Source organism: Taudactylus pleione, unplaced genomic scaffold (genome assembly GCF_031769625.1).
Source record: "Taudactylus pleione unplaced genomic scaffold, aTauple2 ptg000244l, whole genome shotgun sequence".
Classification (NCBI taxonomy): domain Eukaryota; kingdom Metazoa; phylum Chordata; class Amphibia; order Anura; family Myobatrachidae; genus Taudactylus; species Taudactylus pleione.
The window spans coordinates 1,727,403-1,746,951 of record NW_028284646.1 but is presented as its reverse complement, the minus strand read 5'-3'; the positions used below and the strand labels follow the sequence as shown (position 1 = coordinate 1,746,951).

General features: G+C 40.1%; 1 protein-coding gene across 1 annotated transcript in view; it reads left to right on the top strand.

Annotated features, from left to right (window-relative positions):
* The window catches only part of LRRC1 (leucine rich repeat containing 1), a 197,550-nt gene extending 189,704 nt beyond the window's left edge, over positions 1-7,846 (top strand). The window contains exons 11-14 of the mRNA XM_088479671.1: positions 2,827-2,942; positions 3,191-3,363; positions 4,998-5,134; positions 6,270-7,846. Of these exons, the coding sequence (XP_088335797.1) occupies positions 2,827-2,942; positions 3,191-3,363; positions 4,998-5,134; positions 6,270-6,428 (585 nt within the window). The 3' untranslated portion in view covers positions 6,429-7,846. The remainder of the gene's footprint in view (positions 1-2,826; positions 2,943-3,190; positions 3,364-4,997; positions 5,135-6,269) is intronic.
* The last annotated feature ends 11,703 nt before the right edge of the window (positions 7,847-19,549 follow it).

Here is a 19,549-nt window from a genome sequence, read left to right as displayed (position 1 = left end):
CAGTTCCAGGCTCTGACATTCGTTTTATCCACCGCTCCCAGAGTCTTTACAAAGGTTATGGCACACATGATCTCCCATCTCAGGAGTGGGGGGATCAATGTGTTGGCATATGTGGACGATTTGTTGCTAAGGGCAGCTTAAAATAGCCCTATTGCAACAATATCTTCAGATAACCATAGTCATGCTCTAAAGATTCGGCTGGATCATCAATTTTCCCAAATCATATGTAATTTAATCTCAGAAGATGGTATTTTTGGGTCTTCTCTTCGACATCATGTCAGTCTGTTTCTTCTGCAGGCAAAGATTCAGGATCTTCAATCCAAAATAAGATAATTTTACAGATGCATCATATCTCAGTCCTCAGGGCTATGCAGTTACTAGGGAAAATTGTGGCTTCATTCGAATCCTTTCCTTTCGCCACTCCTCCATATCTGACCACTGCAAAACCAATTGCTTCATCGATGGGTAAAGTCAGACCCTCGATTAAACAGGCAGATGTTCAGATTATCTCTGCATACCAGTCAGTCACTCCTATGGTGGCTGCAGGATTCAAATTTGAACAGGGGTTGCCAGTTGTCAGTATAAATTAGGTCATTGTCACCACAGATGCCAGCCTAACAGGGTGGGGGGGGTGGTTCTAGACATGCACCTACAAGGTCTTTGGTCCGTCCAGGAATCTTCTATTTTCCATCAATACAATGGAATTAAGGGCGATTCGGTATGCAATGAATCCAATCAGACAATGTCACGGCAGTTGCTTATATAAACAAGCAGGGTGGTAGCTGGCGAGCAATGAGGGAGGTTTTTCACATCCTGCATTTGGCAGAAAGTTGGGTTCCAACAATCCAGCCTCAAAAGGATCCATCGCTAGATGGGTCACTTCTGCAATCCGGCAATAGAGCAGCTGTACAGAGTCGGGGAGGGTTGGGCCCCGGTGGGCATGGGCGTGTCCTGTCCCCCTTCCCATGGCTGCCGCTGTGTGTGTACGGGCGGTCTGCAGACCACCTGTACACACTTACCGATGAACTGATATGTCTGCAGACATATCTGTCCATCGGCTGTGCAGCACAGCCAATGCGTGTGTACCCAACAATAGACTGAGGTTCTAGTGGAAGGGGATGGGTCATATAGGGGATGGAAGCCAGTCTTAATTAGTTGGTGCCTAACTCCACAGCTCACTATACATAACCCAGAGGTAATGGCATCCCCCAGATGGACTCCAAGGAAGAGATTTTACAGGGAGTAAAAATCGTATTTTATAAAGATAAGGCCCCAGAGTCAAACAACTATATCAATAAATTTTGTAATATATTCCAGAAGAATGCATTTTATACATTATCTGTTTGAACACCAATTATTGTCCATCTCTTATAATTAATTTTTTCTCTGTTTACTCTTTATATTCTGAACTATCTGATGTGCCCGGTTTCATCAGGGTAAACCTTAGATATTTAGTATTTCACCCGGGTGAACCTTAGATATTTAGTATTTTAATTTCCTTCATCCCATATTATCTTAACTTATATGCTTAGTTCATATTATGCCTCTGGGGTAAAGGAGCGTGGTAGTATCCATTTTAATATGAATGAATTAAAGGTGGGCAATAAGACGTATGTAAACCTTTTTTTTTTTTCTCTACTTAAGGATTTCTTTGTAAACCACATTGGTGGTTCTCTCCTCAGGTGCTAGTTTCACCAGCTGCTGGGTGAGCTCACTCAGGAGCAGGCCACCTACAAATACCCATGTGAGAAGCAGTCCTCCCTCAAGTCAATCCCTTCCACCTTCAGCGACTGCCCCTGGGACTTGTCATTGTAAAGCAGACCTTGAGGGGGAACTGCAGCCACTTGAACTCTAAGGGGTACTCTGATGGTATGAGTGGTATGAATGCTCATTCCCCCTGAGCACAGCTGGTGAACACTGTGTCGTCAAATTAGTTCCTGTGGAGGGCCTTTTTTGCAGCCTGGTGCCATTGCAGAGTTTGGGAGGGTTGAGGTTCCTCAGCAACATCATTGGAGCCCCCACTTAGAGGAGAAGCTTGTGGGCTGGGAGACCAGGAGGGTTGAGGAACTCCATTGGGTAGGGGAACGCATCATCCATTTGCACTACTGAGTATTTTATGTGCACTATATCCATTTTATTACCATCTAGAAAATAAGAAAACTATTTGAAATATCACACATAGAATAAACTGACATTACTACAGATGATTGTTTGCATTGATTAAATCCAAATAGATAGTCTCATTCCTGGGTTGAAATCAGTGTAACTGCTCAATAGTTTGTGTACACCATTAATTTTTTTTCTTTTTAATCTATAGTATCCTCTCTATTAACACTCGAGAATAAAGAAAAGGGCACAGTGTACAGCTGAATTCCCTGTGTTAAACAAAATTATATTTAATGCTTAAAGTTAAGGTATTGTAGTGGTGAAGAGATTAGCGGAACACATTTCCCGGTTGAGCAGACCATGTTCATAAGGGGTCCCTTTCAGTAATCGTGTACATGCTTGCATAATTTTGTTTGTTGTCAATAATTTTATAGCTTTACAATCAGATTGGTGATTAATGCTAACATATTTGTTATATGCACATTATAAATTATATATTACTGTACGAATTTGTTTTTGTGTGCAATAATCTTATTTTACATGGGCGACTCACATTCTGCCAAAAGACCAACGTTTTTTTTTTAGCTTTCTTAACATGTATACTCCATTTTGAAGTAAAATTACTATACATAATGTAGTGGTCTGTTCTGGTGTTTTTTCTTTTTGTTTAGAGTTGTAATGCAAATTATCTATTTGTGTTTTATCTTATTTCTACCATAGATTGGTGGATGCTCCAGTCTTAATGTATTCTGTGTACGTGAAAATCGATTGACACGAATACCCTCAGAAATTGCGCAAGCTACTGAACTTCATGTCTTAGATGTTGCTGGGAACAGGTAAACTTACACTTTCAAGTCTTGATTGAATAGAATAGTGCTTATGCAAAATGAGAGTAGCTCTGGGCAACGCAGCAGGGCCACAAAACTCTATACCTACATATTTGAAAGATTTGTAAAATCTAATTTATAACTGTATCTATGTAGGATAATATATGGACTTTCAAATGAAAAACAAGAATTGACTAATTTCATAATCCTGCTGTGTAATATAATTTCATTTTATAATTTCTTATTTTTTTTTTTAGGTTATCCCACTTACCTCTGTCATTGACCTCACTGAAATTAAAGGCATTATGGTTATCTGATAACCAGTCCCAGCCTCTTCTGACTTTTCAGACGGATGTTGATGTAGAGACAGGAGAAAAGGTCTTGACGTGCGTACTGCTTCCACAGATGCCTTCGGAGACTGGTGTCCAAGGTATCTAAGCATTTTATAGCAACTTCGTTACTTATTATATCATGTATATTGATAATTACTTTGGACAGCAAAACAATTCACCACATTTGTCAAGTGATGTATCTCATTAACCACTCGGACATGTCATTTTTTTTTATTTTATTTTTTTGACAGTACAGAAAATTACAGTTTACCATCTGATCATTTGCTATAGGCAACATCTCCTATTCTACCTCATAAATGTTTTCATAAATGTTTTCCTTTTTTTGTAGTGTTTAGAGATCATGTAAATCTAGGAAAGAGCTTAGAATGTATTTTAATTTAATTGGAACAAGAAAAGTAATTCCATTAATACTACTTTCATACATAGCCTTTCTACCCAGGATTTTGCCAGGCTTGCAGCTTGACCCGGGTCTCTGCTCTGTGTGAACAGATTCGGCCCACATCCGATGTCCTAGGTCCGCAACCCTTCTCTGTACCAGGGTTGTGCTGAAAATACTTTGATTGGCTGTTTCTTCATGAGTTCATTATTGTGTGCCAAAAAAAAGGCATCCCCTTTCAATGACTCAAACTGAATGACAGGGCAGATATGGGTTCAGTGTGAACAGGAGCGATCTGGGAATTTCACAGGTCCAAGGTGTAGTGTGAAAGCTGATCTCTAGCTGAGACCCGGTCTGAAGCTGTGTTCAAAAACCCAGGTCGGAGCACCGGCTCATGTCTGAAAGGGGTATAAGTGTGTGCATGTCTAAAAAATGCCCCCCAAAAAACTTAGAGAAATAGTAAATTGCAGGTGTATTACTAAGTCATTTTCATTGGTACTTGCTTTAATAAGAAAATAAGCATATTTGGGTTTATGGCTCCATTTATCATTAAATAGCCCAACAAACAGTAAAAATTCATTTTCGTTGCCACTCGCAGAGCTACAGTAGTTAACATGATTTTGGTATTTAACATTATCGACATATGTGCAATCGAGATCCTACTGGTGAAAGGCTAATATGAAATGCACATTGCTCTTCGACACAATTGGTATTCCCCATTGCCTTCAGTACTGACTTTTGTCAATATTGCCATCTATAGATGTTATGATTTTAACTAAAACAGTGGTCAGCAGAACTTACTGCCTTATGATAAGTCATACTTGCATTTCACCCCTATATCAGAGTATGGCGAAGAGATAATTACCAGTAAGTAAAGCACTACTCAAGAAATCTTTGATCTCTCTGCAGTGACACCCTTGCTAAATGGCATTGACCTGTTATAACCCCCTTTTCCCTAGAGTACAGGTGGCTTAATTAGTATCTCGGTCAACTTGATTTAACCATCTGGACTCATGCATGGATATCCTTAAAATTTGGACTGTAATGGTGAAGTTTGGGAACCTCTGGTGTAACTCAAAGTTGATCGATCAAAGCTAATTTCCGGTAGACAGTGGTTAGAACATAATTATACTCATTGCATGTTGTTGTCAGGCTTCAATAAAGTTTTATTTCTATAATTCAGTATAAATTGTTTAACTGAAGAATATTATAAATATTAACAAATCTTTGATTTTAATAGTGAGAAGCCTATGGGTGATGTGTTGAGCATACTATGTATTGTTTTTTTTTTTTTCTGTTCTTAGATCTTAACTTGTCAGAATTGCTATCTTACAGACAATTTGCAAAGATGCGGAGCCTTCGAGAGTTTGGTTAATGATGTGTCTGATGAAACTTGGAATGATCGAGCAATGAATAGAATAAGTGCCATTCGATTTTTAGATGATGAGAAAGAAGATGAAGAGGATGAAACGGTATTTATTTTAGTCGCTGTTTTTGTTTATATACATTTATATGTTCCAACAGCTTATTTAATAGAACGTTTCATACATGTATAATGTGTAGCAAAGCAATAGGCCATTTTGTCTGTGTGATTTTACACTATTATGTGGACAGCCTCCTCCAATGAGGAACGAGGGAAAGACTAAACTACCTTCATATTGGCCTTTTAGTAATTGTTTTATATTTACACATCAAAATAATTTGAAGACCTGTCCCAATAATTTGTAACAGGCAATCTGCCAAGACTAGTGTACATTATTACACATAACTTCATTTTTGCACATCTATGGTTTGATTTCTTTGCATGTGTGGATTGCATGGGTTGTTGCTGACATTTGGTGAGAAGTTCATTACAATAGCCCCATTACATATAATATAGTATTTTTGTTTTATTTTCTGTGCTAGAAGACTCAGTTGCACATTCTTGTATCTTCACTGCAATATATATGGTTCCATTAAAACCTCATATTTATAAGTGTTCATATGCCGTACATTGTGAATGTGTTTTGATGTTGGATCATTTCTGGTCTGTATGTAAAGTGGATGGTATCAAGAACAGGAATCCTTTGTAAGACTATATCAATGTGTAAGATGCCAAATTAATTTGAAATACTTTTTGCTGTCGGATGTCATGTCATTGCTGCATTATATATATTGCTCTGCACATGGTAACCTCTCTATAGTTTACATAGGGACTTCATTGTTGTAATATTGGATATTTGGGGAAGAAATGTGTAGATTGCTGTGAGTTACATACATTAGCTGCTCTTTAAAGGAGTAGTGTTTCAGTGATTTTGATCATAGTTATCTGATACGAAGAGTGGCTGTAAATCAAACTATATATTTTTCTTTTGTTTTTCATTTCAAACTGAAACTCATCCTGCAGACCTTTTCCTTCTAGGCTGCCAAAGCAGAATCCCTTTATCTCTCCTTATTCCAGAGTCTGTACAGCAATAGGGTTGTCAGCTTGAACAATTTAAATTTACAGGAATGCGTATGTAAGAAGATGATATAAAGAATTATTTCTCTTTAACTCACCAACTATGGTTACAGTTGCATGATGAAATTATTTAATTTATTATTTAATGTGTTCTTTCTTACTATTAGGCAACTCTCCTGAGGCGAGCTACCCCTCATCCTGTGGAGCTGAAGACTATGAAGAAAACTGTGGAGAACCTGCGTACCACTATGAATGCTGCTAAGGGACTGGACTCTAACAAAAATGAGGTCAATAACTCCATTGACAGAGTGACCACGTCTGTCTAGAGATCCACCTCCATTTTGCCTACTGTGTCTTCCCATACTATCTCCCTGCTTCAAGAGCCACATCCAGCCTCTTGTTTTTACCAGAACATAATTTGTCAACCCTCCTTTTACTACATATGTTGAAATGATGCACAGAATGTGCCTTATTGCAGTCAGATGTCTGTATCTATGATCACTAGCATATTGCTGTAATTTTATATTTTACCAATCTTTTTTTTTTTTTTTTTTTTAATAAGTAGTACACACTACTATGCATTTATTTTGTTTTAAATGTACAATTTTACATACTGTATGGAAATGTTTATTTTTTAACTTCTGGGGTATATATTATGACCATTTTTGTGGACCTATTAGGGATAAATTACATAGTTTTATGTGGAAATTTTACTTTTTTTACTTTTTGGCAGCTTAACTGGTGTATATTTTTTTAAAATATTAAATTGTATAGTAGGTTGCAAAAAGTGTTTCATTGCTATAAAATCATAGGCGGTACATATGATAATTGTAAAATAGAAATCCTGTATTTTTAAACATAAAATTAATGTATACAGGTGCGCCACTAAGATGTGCCTTAGAAGAACGGTGGGCAATGTGATCAAAATAATTGCCTTCTTTGTACATTTTTCCTAGAGAGTGATGTCAGAGTAAACACAGTGCAGTCACACAGGCTTTGTAGCTGGTTAGTACATAACTTGAAGGTAAAGGTCTCTCCAGTTTAACTGATGGTGTCCTACAGAAATTAAAAAAAATCAACTCTGTGATTAGGAAAAAGTGCAACAACTAATCTAGCGCTATAAATCAAGATAAGAAGCCCTGTGATTTTGAAATATATGCAAATGAGTGTAAGTGTGTTACTGGCGTTGTCAGCTGTAGTTTGGGGGAGCCCAGTTGGAGGGAACCTGTTCTCCAGCATGGCTCATGACATGAAGCCATGCCCAGGCAGAGGGACTTTTGTAATGGGCGATTGTATATTTGTATGAGGTGTGTTTTAAATTGAAACTATTTAATCATAGGATTTGGTGGCCCTTTTCCCTATTGCTTGGGCTGTGTAAGCACTTCACACTGGTCTATATCATCTAATGTTCTCTGCAATTAAATGCATCAGTAATGTCACCACTAATGAACAGTTATGAAGCCTTTAATAAATATATTGCCCACCCCTGTGTCAGAAGGTCTTTGTACTGAGGCAGTTGTTGTATAGGGTTTAATTGGAGCTTATCATTTTGGAATGTATCCAATTGTTGTGAAACCTGTTTTTGACGGGATGTAGTTATATGACAATGTTGGCGCTGGAACGCCGGCTAAGGAGTTTGACAGGCATCAAAATACCAACACCTGGCATAATCCCTACCCTGGAATACAGTATGCTGCGGGCTCGATCGAGGTAAGTACGGGCGCCCGTTCTCTTAGCCGCGGGGGGGGGTAGGGTTAGGTTTAGGGCACCCTGGGGGGACAAGGTTAGGCACCCCCCGGGGAGAGTTAGGCTAGGGGAAGGGGGGTTAGGCACCCCTGGGGGGGGAGGATAGGGTTAGGCACCCCCCCTGGGAGGGTTAGGTTTAGGGAACGGGGTGGGGGGGTTAGGTTTAGGCACTCACGGGGGGAGGTTAGGGTTAGGCACTAGGTGGGAAGGTTAGGGTTAGGCACCCCTAAAGGCAGGTTAAGGGGGGGAGAGGGGAGGGTTAGAGTACTTACCTCAGCCTGTCGGGATTTGAACCAGCGGCTAAACAGCCGTCGGTAATACAATCCCATTCCGTTTTTGACATGAATACATTCCCAATGGCATCTTAATGTATACTTAATTGATGGTATTTAAGAAAGTTTTGTAAATTCAAATTTGTGAAAAAAAAAAAAAGAAAAAATAACTGCAGTTCTGTGCATTAAACTAAAACTATACAGAACTATAAACAGGAGACAGATAAACTGCACTTTGCTTGGTGACACCAACTATTTCAGTGTGGAATGTATGAGAGAGCTCTGTTACTTAAGCTTGGTTTCCCTTGTTTATAGAGGACTTTATAAAAAACGCACTACCTCAAGCAGTCTACAAAAAAAGCTTCTTGTCTTATTTCATTGATATGACCAATAGGAAAAAGAAAGCGGCACATATAAACATCAAACATAAGGTTGACCGTGTATACAATCCTAATTTATTGGCATATGATGCCCTTTTAATCAATTTCTAAACTTTGATGTATGTAGAAGAGGTCAACAAGTAGCAATATATACACTATTGGTGCGTACACACTGGGCGATTAAAGTGGACGACTGAACGATAACGATATCGTTATCGTTCAGTCGTCCACTTTATCGTCCATTTTTAACACAAAAAAGATGAACGATGACGACGACGCGCGTTCCCGCGGGTCGTTCGTCATCCTCGTTCATCGGGCTGACATGCAGGCCAACCTGACGACCTCGTCAGGTTGCTGCATGTCAGGGAATGGGTGAGAGAGCCCGGCGCTGAACGATATCGCTAATGATATCGTTCAGCGGCTGTGCTCAATGTCATGAACGACATTGAGCACAGCCTGCCGGGGACACACTAGACGATATCGCTCAGGGAGCATATCGTCTAGTGTGTATGCACCTTAAGTGCATAAACCTTACAGAGCAAGGAAACCATTTTTTATAATGACTTTTGATGTATTTGTATGTATTTAATTAGAACCCCATCCATAAAAGCCTTAAATATCAATTTGTGATGCATTTTGTAATGTTTAAAGGGAGGATTTAATCACAAACACTGAAAGCATGTATAAAGTACATAAATACCTTTTGTCTAATCGAGACCAAACATTTCATTTACTGCATCCAGGAAAGCCCCTTTCATGTTGCCAGCATGGAACAAGAATCTGCAATAATGTTTAAATTGATTAATTGTAACGGTGTCATTTGATCATGAATATGAAAAGTGTGTTTGTAAATGGAGCTTGTAGATTGCTTGGCACATTTATTTGAGGTGTTTTATCGCAAATTAAATTCAAGAAGAAGGGTTTGTGCCCTAAATAAAATAATAAAATTGTCCCTCAATTGAGAACTGTGAATTAATTTTACTTCCCTGCACTTTTATTTCTTTACTTTTGACTACAATGATAACACTGGGGAACAAAAAAATATATATTTTTTTCTTGCTAAGGATTTAAGATCGGTTTGAGAGTAGTCGCATGTTCTATTTTCGCATTAGCTATAGCTGAATTGGCTCCAGTTTTCAAATTAATTAAAAATAAATAAAATTCTATTATTTTCTCCATTTGAAGTACCTTACTAGTCTAGGCCTGCTTTACTTAACATAATCAAATTAGTTTTGCTATTTTAACAACTACCCTCTTTCAACAATAACAATAATTTGTTTTATTTGTGATAACGTAGCTGGTAGTCATGTACTGTATGAGACACATAACACATTCAAATCTCCTCACTAACGCTGGGAGGAGGCGTGGCAGTGCACTGCTGAGCCTGCTGGGACATCCTCAGACCACAGCCATGCCTCCTCCCAGCATACAGAGAGGAGCAACGGAGAGGACAGTGACGCAGTTAGCACAGCTCCTGTTCCTTTGTTCGTCCCTCTCTCTGTCCCACCACAACCAATTTCCTGCCGTTTGGGCTTGTTTTGTTCCGTACGTCCTCTGCTTTTGTTGGGAGTTAGCACTGAATGTGTGAAACAAAACGTTTTCGCCAAAAAAATTAGTTCTTCTCGGAGACTATGTACTAACAACCCTGATGTTTTTTATTATATTTGTGGCAAATAGTGTTGCAAAAGAAAGAAACAATATAACTGTATTCGTAAAACAAGCGTATCAGGCTTATTTTGGACATCGCATAAGCCATTAAGACAAAATCTGGGTGACTCACAAAGATTGTAAAATCTGCGTGGAATCACTCCGCAATTGGACTAAAAGTGATTGAAAAGGACTTAATTTCGGCATACCAATGATGTGGAGTGAGTCAAAAGATAACTTGAGTGACTGCTATTTTTGTGCTGTAAATATGAGGGGTATGAATCGATTTAAGAAACGCAAATGGGAATACCCAAGTATGAATTCTGCAAAACAACCGATACCACATAGCGAAGATTTACCTGTACCATCATTCAGTTCTTTGTGCGAAGTTGAATGTGATGATGTGGAAATGTTAATTTCATCTAGTGCAAGTGACAACACAGATGAAAGTGAGTTTGAAGAGCGTTCCTCTACTCCAAACAAATTTTCTCCAAAGGAACTAAACGATTTAATTTGTGACTTGAATTTATCGAAAAAAAGAGCTGAGCTTTTAGCATCCAGACTTCAAGAAAAGCACGGTCTTGAGCTGGATGTTACTGTAACGTCGTATCGAAATAGAGAGCAAGCCGTACTGCCGTTCTTTAGCCAAGATAACAATCTTGTGTATTGCACAAAATTCCTGAACTTCTCCAGATGATGGGCTTACCAGAATATCGAGCAGAAGACTGGCGGCTCTTTTTGGATAGTTCTAAAAGGAGTTTAAAATGCGTATTACTGCACAATGGAAATACATTTGCATCGATTCCTATTGGTCATTCAACAAAACTTAAAGAACAGTATGAAAATATCAAGTAAGTCTTAGACAAAATTGCTTATTCTCAGCATCAGTGGTCTGTTTCTATTTAAATATGGTAAACTTTCTTCTTGGGCAGCAAAGTGGATATACTAAGTATCCTTGTCACATATGCTTATGGGATAGTCGTGCAAAACAAAAGCACTGGCAGCAAACTGTATGGCCTCCAAGAGAAGTTATAACTGTAAAAGAAGCCAACATCATTCATGAGCCCTTAATTGACAGGAAAAAAAATCATACTGCTGCCTCTCCATATCAAACTGGGTTTAATGAAACAATTTGTAAAAGCATTGGACAAGTCAGGCGATTTGTTTCACGTATATTTGTCGAACATTTCCATCTCTTCGTATTGAAAAATTAAAGGCAGGAATTTTTGTCAGCCCACAGATACGGAAACTGGTGAAGTGTCCAAATTTTACCACATCTATGACTGAAACCAAATCTAAAGCATGGTTGAGTTGTGTCTGTCATACAAAATTTTTTAGGCAGACAACTATCATGAATTAGTCCACAACATGCTAAAATGTTTCGAGAAAGTAGGTACCAACATGAGTATTAAAGTAAATTTTTTGTAAAGCCATTTAGATCACTTCCCGTCCAATCTAGGAGATTTAAGCGAAGAACAGGGTGAATGGTTCCACCAGTATATTCAGGTAATGGAAGCAAGATATCAAGGAAGGTGGAATCGTTACATGATAGCCAATTACTGTTGGAGTTTGCAGAGAGACTGCCCGCAACAAGAATACAAAAGATAATCCTACAAAAAAACGGTTCTCATAGCTTCCTAACACTTTTATATATTTAATTGTCCTGTATCTTTTTATAACCTTTTACTAATCAAATTTAATCAGAATAAAAAAAATCGTTTTAACATTGTTTAATTTAATTTTTCATAAATATTAAAGACATAAGCATATCTCAAAAACTAGAGCCAATTGAAAAATAATCATGGCATAGTCATGATCAGGAGCACAAAATTAATCGAAATCGACTTAAATTCCTGGGTACAGATTGACTGTTCCCCAGTGTAATTGATATAAAAGTAGGCTTGAATGAGATTATTAAATTTATAAAATGCATGCAAGTTGTCATTAAAGTAGACCAGCATTTTTTTTTATATATCTTGCACTAAAGCTTAATTGTATATTTATCTCTCTCTCTCTCCTTCCCATACATCAATGTAAATCAACTCTACTGCTCTATGAGGAAGTGAATCAGCTAGGTTGGTCACCTATCTCCCAGACAGCCTGTGACCACTTTTAAGTACAGCAATATAATTACTCTAAATAAGTTCATCTACACACACATATCCTGTGCAATTCTGTCCAGATGGACCTTATGACATTTTTTTAATTTTAAATGATTGTATTCTGTGGGCATTGTAAAAAAGTATTTAATAAAGACAAATATCTGTTCTGATTTTATTTCCACCAACACACCCTAATGGTGCGTAAACACTGGGCGATAAAGTGGACGACTGAACGATAACGATATCGTTATCGTTCAGTCGTCCACTTTATCGTCCATTTTTAAGCCCAAAAAGATGAACGACGACGCGCGTTCCCGCGGGTCGTTCGTCGTCATCGTTCATCGGGCTGACATGCAGGCCAACCTGACGATCTCGTCAGGTTGCTGCATGTCAGGGAATGGGGGAGAGAGCCCGGCGCTGAACGATATCGTTCAGCGGCTGTGCTCAATGTCATAAACAACATTGAGCACAGCCTGCCGGGGACACACTAGACGATATCGCTCAGGGAGCATATCGTCTAGTGTGTATGCACCTTAAAGCAGAAGAAACAAACAATATCTAAAGGATATTGATTGAAAGATTAAAGTAAAAAGTTAGACAATGTCTAGATAGACACCAGATGTTAGGCAATAGGTCGACACACAAGAAGGTCAACAGGTGCAAATGGTTGACGGTCAAAAGGTCAACATGCATATGGTCGACATGTTTTTTTTTTTCTAACCCTAATGTTCACCCTAACCCTCCCCTTGGTGCCTAACCCTAAGCGTCAGGGTAGGTGCTTGACCCTAACCCCCCCTCCTAGTGCCTAAGATTAATCGTTGGGGTAAGTGACTAACTCTAACACTCCGGTAACTGTCTAACCCTAAACCTAAAAAAAAATAATCATGGGTCGACCATTTGCATGTCGATCTTTTGATCCTGTCGACCTTCTTACATGTTGACCTTTTAGTGTGTCAACCTTTTGCCTGTCTAATATCTGATGTCTATCTAGATATTGTCTACCTTTTTACTGTAGATCTTTAGATCGGATCCCATCTAAAAAAGCCAGCAGAACCAGAAGAGGACAGTACAATTGAAGTACAGAACTGCACCATCAATAACTTTTAAGAACACACCCAGAACCACATCTATTTATACCAGGCATGTACCTTGCAGCCCTCAGTTAGACTGGTGTTACGAATAATAGGCTCAATTATCCCTGCAAGAAAGGTCATGCAATTTCATAGACTATAGTACATAAGTTTACAAAAAGGGACAGGAAAACCCAAAGAAGCAGCAGGAATAGCATTCACCTCCATATGGGAGATATAGTATTATAATGATGGAGTAAGGGAAAGTGAGTTATAGTATTGATAAGGGTCAGTACTTTACTGAGGAAGCTGCAAGCTACTAGTAAAAAAAAATATATACAATGAGGGTAATAAAGGTTATAAGTCCTTTTAGCAATAGACATTGATAGTTTCAATTTCTATATCATCAATGTTATCTGGTTCCAAGGAGTACACTTTCAAACAGCATGTGCTACCACAGAGGTTCCCAAACTCTGCCATTACAGTCCAGGTTTCAAGAATATCCATGCCTGAGCACAGATGGTTTAATCAAATTGACTGAGGTATTAAGCCACCTGTGCTCAAGCATGAATATCCTTAACACCTGGACTGTAATGGCGGAGTTTAGGAACCTCTGTCCACACTTGTGTTTCGTACCCATCTAATTGCAATATTACATATTTGTGTTACTTCTGCAAATAAAATAAGTGGCTTGTCTAGCCAATGTACCAGAACTGCACACACATCTGTACAGATAACATGCATCAATAAATTTTTTTCATTAACTTAATTGTGCTAAAACAAATTCTATATAATACTGAGGTACCATTTTTATAAATACATCTAACAATTGCGCTGAAGTTAATAACCGTGATTACACGATTTATACTTAACTCTCCAATCGCTCACTACAAAATATCTTCTTTCTTCCAAAGACTTTTAAGAATTATATTCCTCCTCTTTCTTTAACCCAGGGGTCTTCAACCTTTAAGACAGTGTGGGCCACATTAAAAAATTCAACGTAGCCTGAGGGCCACTAAGCTATACGCCACACAGTAGCACAATCTTGATTCACATTACACCACATAGTAGTGTCCCTAGTAGTGTATAACACACAGCAGTGCCCATTTTACACAATGCCCACATTTGTGTCCCTAATACACATAATGCCCACAGCAGTAGTACTCCTTACACATAATGCCCACAGCAGTAGTGCTTCTTTTGCAATGTCCCCAGTAGTGATAGTGCCCCTTATGCAGTGCCACCAGTAGTGTTAATGCCCCTTATGCAGTGCCCCCAGTAGTAGTGCCCCTTATGCAGTTTCTCCAGTAGTGGTGCCCCTTATTCAGTGCCCCCAGGAGTGGTGCCCCTTATGCAGAGCCCACAGTAGTGGTGCTCCCTATGCAATGCCCCCATTAATAGTGCCCCCAATTGTAGTACCCCCTGTAGTGAAGCCGATTACACACACAAAAAAAAAAACTAATACCTTAAGCCCCACTCCTGCGTCCGCTGCCGTCTGGTCCACCTGGCTGCTCCTCGGAACTATGGAAGAGACGTCATGACTTCTCTCCCATAGTGCACTACACAATACGGAAGCTGGAGCTCATTAGTGAGCTCCGGCTGCCACTGGCTCGGGGAGAGAGCCAGCCGGCATATGAAGCCTGTCGGTGGGCCACAGGTTGAAGACTCCTGTTTTAACCATTTGGAGTGGTCAACTTCCAGTAGATACACATACTAAAAATCTTATATTGCCATCCTCCAATTCTACTCGGAACTGCATGCACATTTATTTTTTTGTACTGCGCTTATTAAAACAAGTTAAATATTGCACTTAAATAAATGTGCCATGCTACAAACTTAAAAACATTCCACATATCAAGGGGTGCCGAGAGGGGGGGGGGGGACGGGTACATATGACCCGGGCTTCCTAGAGGGACCCGGGTCCTGTGCCGCCCCCCCTCCCTCTTTCATTACAGCAGCCCAGCTGTGTACTGGGCTGTACTGAGAGATTGCTTGTTGCTGCTAAGTAGCAGCTGCAGCAGTCTCCTATGCCTGTGGGGGGAGCGATCCCACTGATCGCAACCCCCACTTTCTATGTGCCAGGCTCAGGGGCTCATAGTGTCCCTTTAATCTCATATGCATATACTTTCATTGTACTAAAAACATTGTGCTGACATTACACAGTATTGTATACAGTTGCTTGCAGAAGTCAACAGATTTCTGTATTACTAACAACACCACTAATATACAGTCAGGTCCATAAATATTGGGACATTGACAGAATTTTCATATTTTGTCCTCTATTCACCACAATGGCTTTGGAATGAAACAAACAAGATGTGCTTTAACTGCAGACTTTCAGATTTAATTTGAGGGTAATTACATCCAAATCAGGTGAACGGTGTAGGAATTACAACGGTTTCTATATGTGCCTCCTACTTTTTAAGGGGCCAAAAGTAATGGGACAAACTAAACAATCCTAAATCTAACTTTCACTTTTTAATACTTTGTTGCAAATCCTTTGTAGGCAATTACAGCCTGAAGTCTGGAACGCATAGACATCACCAGACGCTGGGTTTCATCCCTGGTGATGCTCTGCCAGGCCTCTACTGCAAATGTCTTCAGTTCCTGCTTGTTCTTGGCATTTTCCCTTCAGTTTTGTCTTCATCAAGTGAAATGCATGCTCAATCGGATTCAGGTCAGGGGATTGACTTGGCCATTGCATAACATTCCACTTTTTAGCCTTAAAAAACTCTTTGGTTGCTTTTGCAGTATGCTTTGGGTCATTGTCCATCTGCACTGTGAAGCACTGTCCAATGAGTTCTGAAGCATTTGACTGAATATGAGCATATAATATTGCCCTAAACACTTCAGAATTAATTCTGCTGCTTTTGTCAGCAGTCACATCATCAATAAATACAAGGGATCCAGTTCCATTGGCAGCCATACATGCCCACGCCATGACACTACCACCACCATGCTTCACTGATGAGGTGGTATGTTTTGGATCATGAGCAGTTCCTTTCCTTCTCTTCTCTTCCCATCACTCTGGTACAAGTTGATCTTTGTCTCATCTGTCAATAGGATGTTGTTCCAGAACTGTAATTGCTTTTTTAGATGTTGTTTGGCAAACTCTAATCTGGTCTTCCTGTTTTTGTGGCTCACCAATGGTTTGCATCTTGTGGTGAACCCTCTATATTCACTCTTGTGAAGTCTTCTCTTGATTGTTGACTTTGACACATATACATCTACCTCCTGGAGAGTGTTCTTGATTTGGCCAACTGTTGTGAAGGGGTTTTTCTTCACCAGGGAAATAATTCTTTTGTCATCCACCACCGTTGTTTTCTGTGGTCTTCCCTGTCTTTTGGTGTTGCTGAGCTCTCTGGTGCATTCTTTCTTTTTAAGAATGTTCCAAACAGTTGATTTGGCCACATCTAATGTTTTTGCTATCTCTCTGATGGGTTTGTTTTGATTTTTCAGCCTAATGATGGCTTGCTTCATTGATAGTGACAGCTCTTTGGATCTCATATTGAGAGTTGACAGCAACTGATTCCAAATGCAAATGTCACACCTAGAATCAACTCCAGACCTTTTACCTGCTTAATTGATAATGAAATAACGAGGGAATAGCCCACACCTGTCCATGAAATAGCTTTTGAGTTGATGGTCCCATTACTTTTGGCCCCTTAAAAAGTGGGAGGCACATATTGAAACTGTTGTAATTCCTACACTGTTCACCTGATTTGGATGTAATTACCCTCAAATTAAATCTGAAAGTCTGCAGTTAAAGCACATCTTGTTTGTTTAATTTCAAAACCATTGTGGTGGTGAATAGAGGCGAAAATCTGAAAATTCTGTCAATGTCCCAATATTTATGGACCTGACTGTATGTTCACACTCATAATTCATTATTTGTTTTAAGAATTTTTATTTTTTTTATATATATATAAAAACTGATAAATGCTGCTTGTGTAAGATCTTGACAGAACCACCCTTTTCTGCAATAACAGCTTTATGGGCTGATTCTGAGCCGCATGCTGTTGAGACCGCTTTAGCGTATTTTGGCGTAGTTTCATCTGCTGAAACCCTTTTTTCTTCAGGGTCCATAGGGCTCCACAGGTAGACATTGGGGTGTAGGTGGGACCTGGAGCACCGGACACCAACAGCAAAGCTTTTCAATCCCAGGATGCTTCGGTCCTTCCTCCTATAACCCGCCCACAGCCTGAGGGCACTTCAGTATAGTTGGTCCGGCAGGAGCTGAACCGCCATTATAACAAAGAGCTGCAATAAGCAGCCCAAGCTTTAATTTTATGATTTAATTTACTTTTTATTTTTTACCAAACAGGCAAGCAGCACCAGACTGCCCTCCGGATGGCTGTGCTGCCACACCTGTGACACCAAGCCTGTCCTATAGGTACTCCCGACGGGGCTCCGAAGGGGACTAGCTAGCAGGCTCTACGGACCAGAGACTGCAGCCTGGAATCCAGGGGACATGTAAGGCGGAACCCCGTTCTCGGGGACCCACGTCTTAGTGCAGTCTTGCCTCTGGTCTCAGGAGACAGAGCGGAGGCGCTGATGTGGACATTGGCTCACCCACTGGACCACTGGGGCATAACTATACTGGTGCAGAGGCATATTATAAGGGCCAGGGGACCTGGTGGTTAACGTCAGTCAGGGGATAAGACACTCTCCCCCATCTGTGGGGAAACACTGGGTTCAGTCTCCCTGTATACCTCTCCCATGGGCCAGGTTATACAGCGCTATATCCTACAAGCCAACGTGATCAGTGTAGCTGATTTTAGTATAACACAGTAATAAACTAGGTGCTGGGAGGTAGTGGTATCTATACACCACCAAAAGCAGATGTTAGTGGGTAGCCAACCCAATATTAAAAAACAAAGAGATTATGAGCAGTGCTATAGTGGTGAAAATTACTCACAAATACGTATGAGAGAAAAACCTTATTTTTTAAAAAATATAATGTATTCTGTTAATCTGTAATCATAAGCATCCTGTACAAAAACCTATTTGCAGACATGCAGTGTACAGTATGTATAAATTACATCAACCAATATGCATAGCAATATGTATATAAATATGTAAAAATCTATTCATAGTTAGCTCAATAATTACGTTCAGTCCAGAGCAACATGAATAAAACCAGAGAGCAGTCTTTGCTAGTGAATGTATAAGCAAATGATTAATTGAGCCGGCTTGCGACCTGTCGTGCGCTCCAATACAGTCAACCGCCACCGGTGTCTAACCACTATGGTGTATTAAAGGGGCAAATAGAGCTGGCTTGCGACCTGCCAGACGACGCTCCCATGCAATTGTATCCCGATACTTCCAGTATACACTCTTGCTCGTCTCCAGACACTGTGCACCTATTTTTCTTTGAAAAAATCCGGTTTGTCGGAAGAAACTCGTCAATTATCCTAGCTATGGAGCCTGGAGATTTTATGGTATCCCTAGACATTCAGGACGCTTACCTACATTTACCAATAGTACCTTCAAATCAACAATCTCTCTGGTTTGCCACACTACATCTACTTTACCAATTCCAGGCTCTGCGTTTGGCCTCTCAACGGCCCCTTGGGTCTTTAACAAGATCATGACCGTTATGGCGGGTTCTCTTCATCATCAAGGGATCAGACTGCTCCCATACTTAGACAATCTCTTGCTGTTTCCAAGCTCCTTTTGGATCCTGGACTGGGCTCTCCTCTCCATGTACGCAAGCCTCCGAGGGTGGGGCGCAGTAACCGGCCAGCACTCCTTCCAGGGCCAAGGCAGTGTTGCCAATCAACATCCTGGAACTTCGAGCCATCTACAAAGCTCTCACTCTGGTTCAGAATATTCTGAAATACAGGCCAGTACAAGTACAGTCCAACAACGCCATGGCTGTGGCCTACCTCAATCACCAAAGGGGCAATCGAAGTCGGTCAGCAATGACAGAAGTGTCCCGCATTGTCACCTGGGCCGAACGCAATCTCCCAGCCATCTCCGCAGTGTTCATCCCGGGGAGTTCTCAATTGGGAGGCGGATATCCTCAGCCATCACTACATGCATGCAGGAGAATGGTCTCTACATCCAGAAGTCTTTCAGCTTCTAGTGGACAAATTGAGTCTTCCCGGCGGTGGACCTCATGGCCTCCCGACACAACAACAAACTTCCAATTTATGGAGCCAGAATAAAGGAACCTGATACAGACTTCCACTGAGCATATCTCTTCCCTCCAATATCACTGCTTCCAC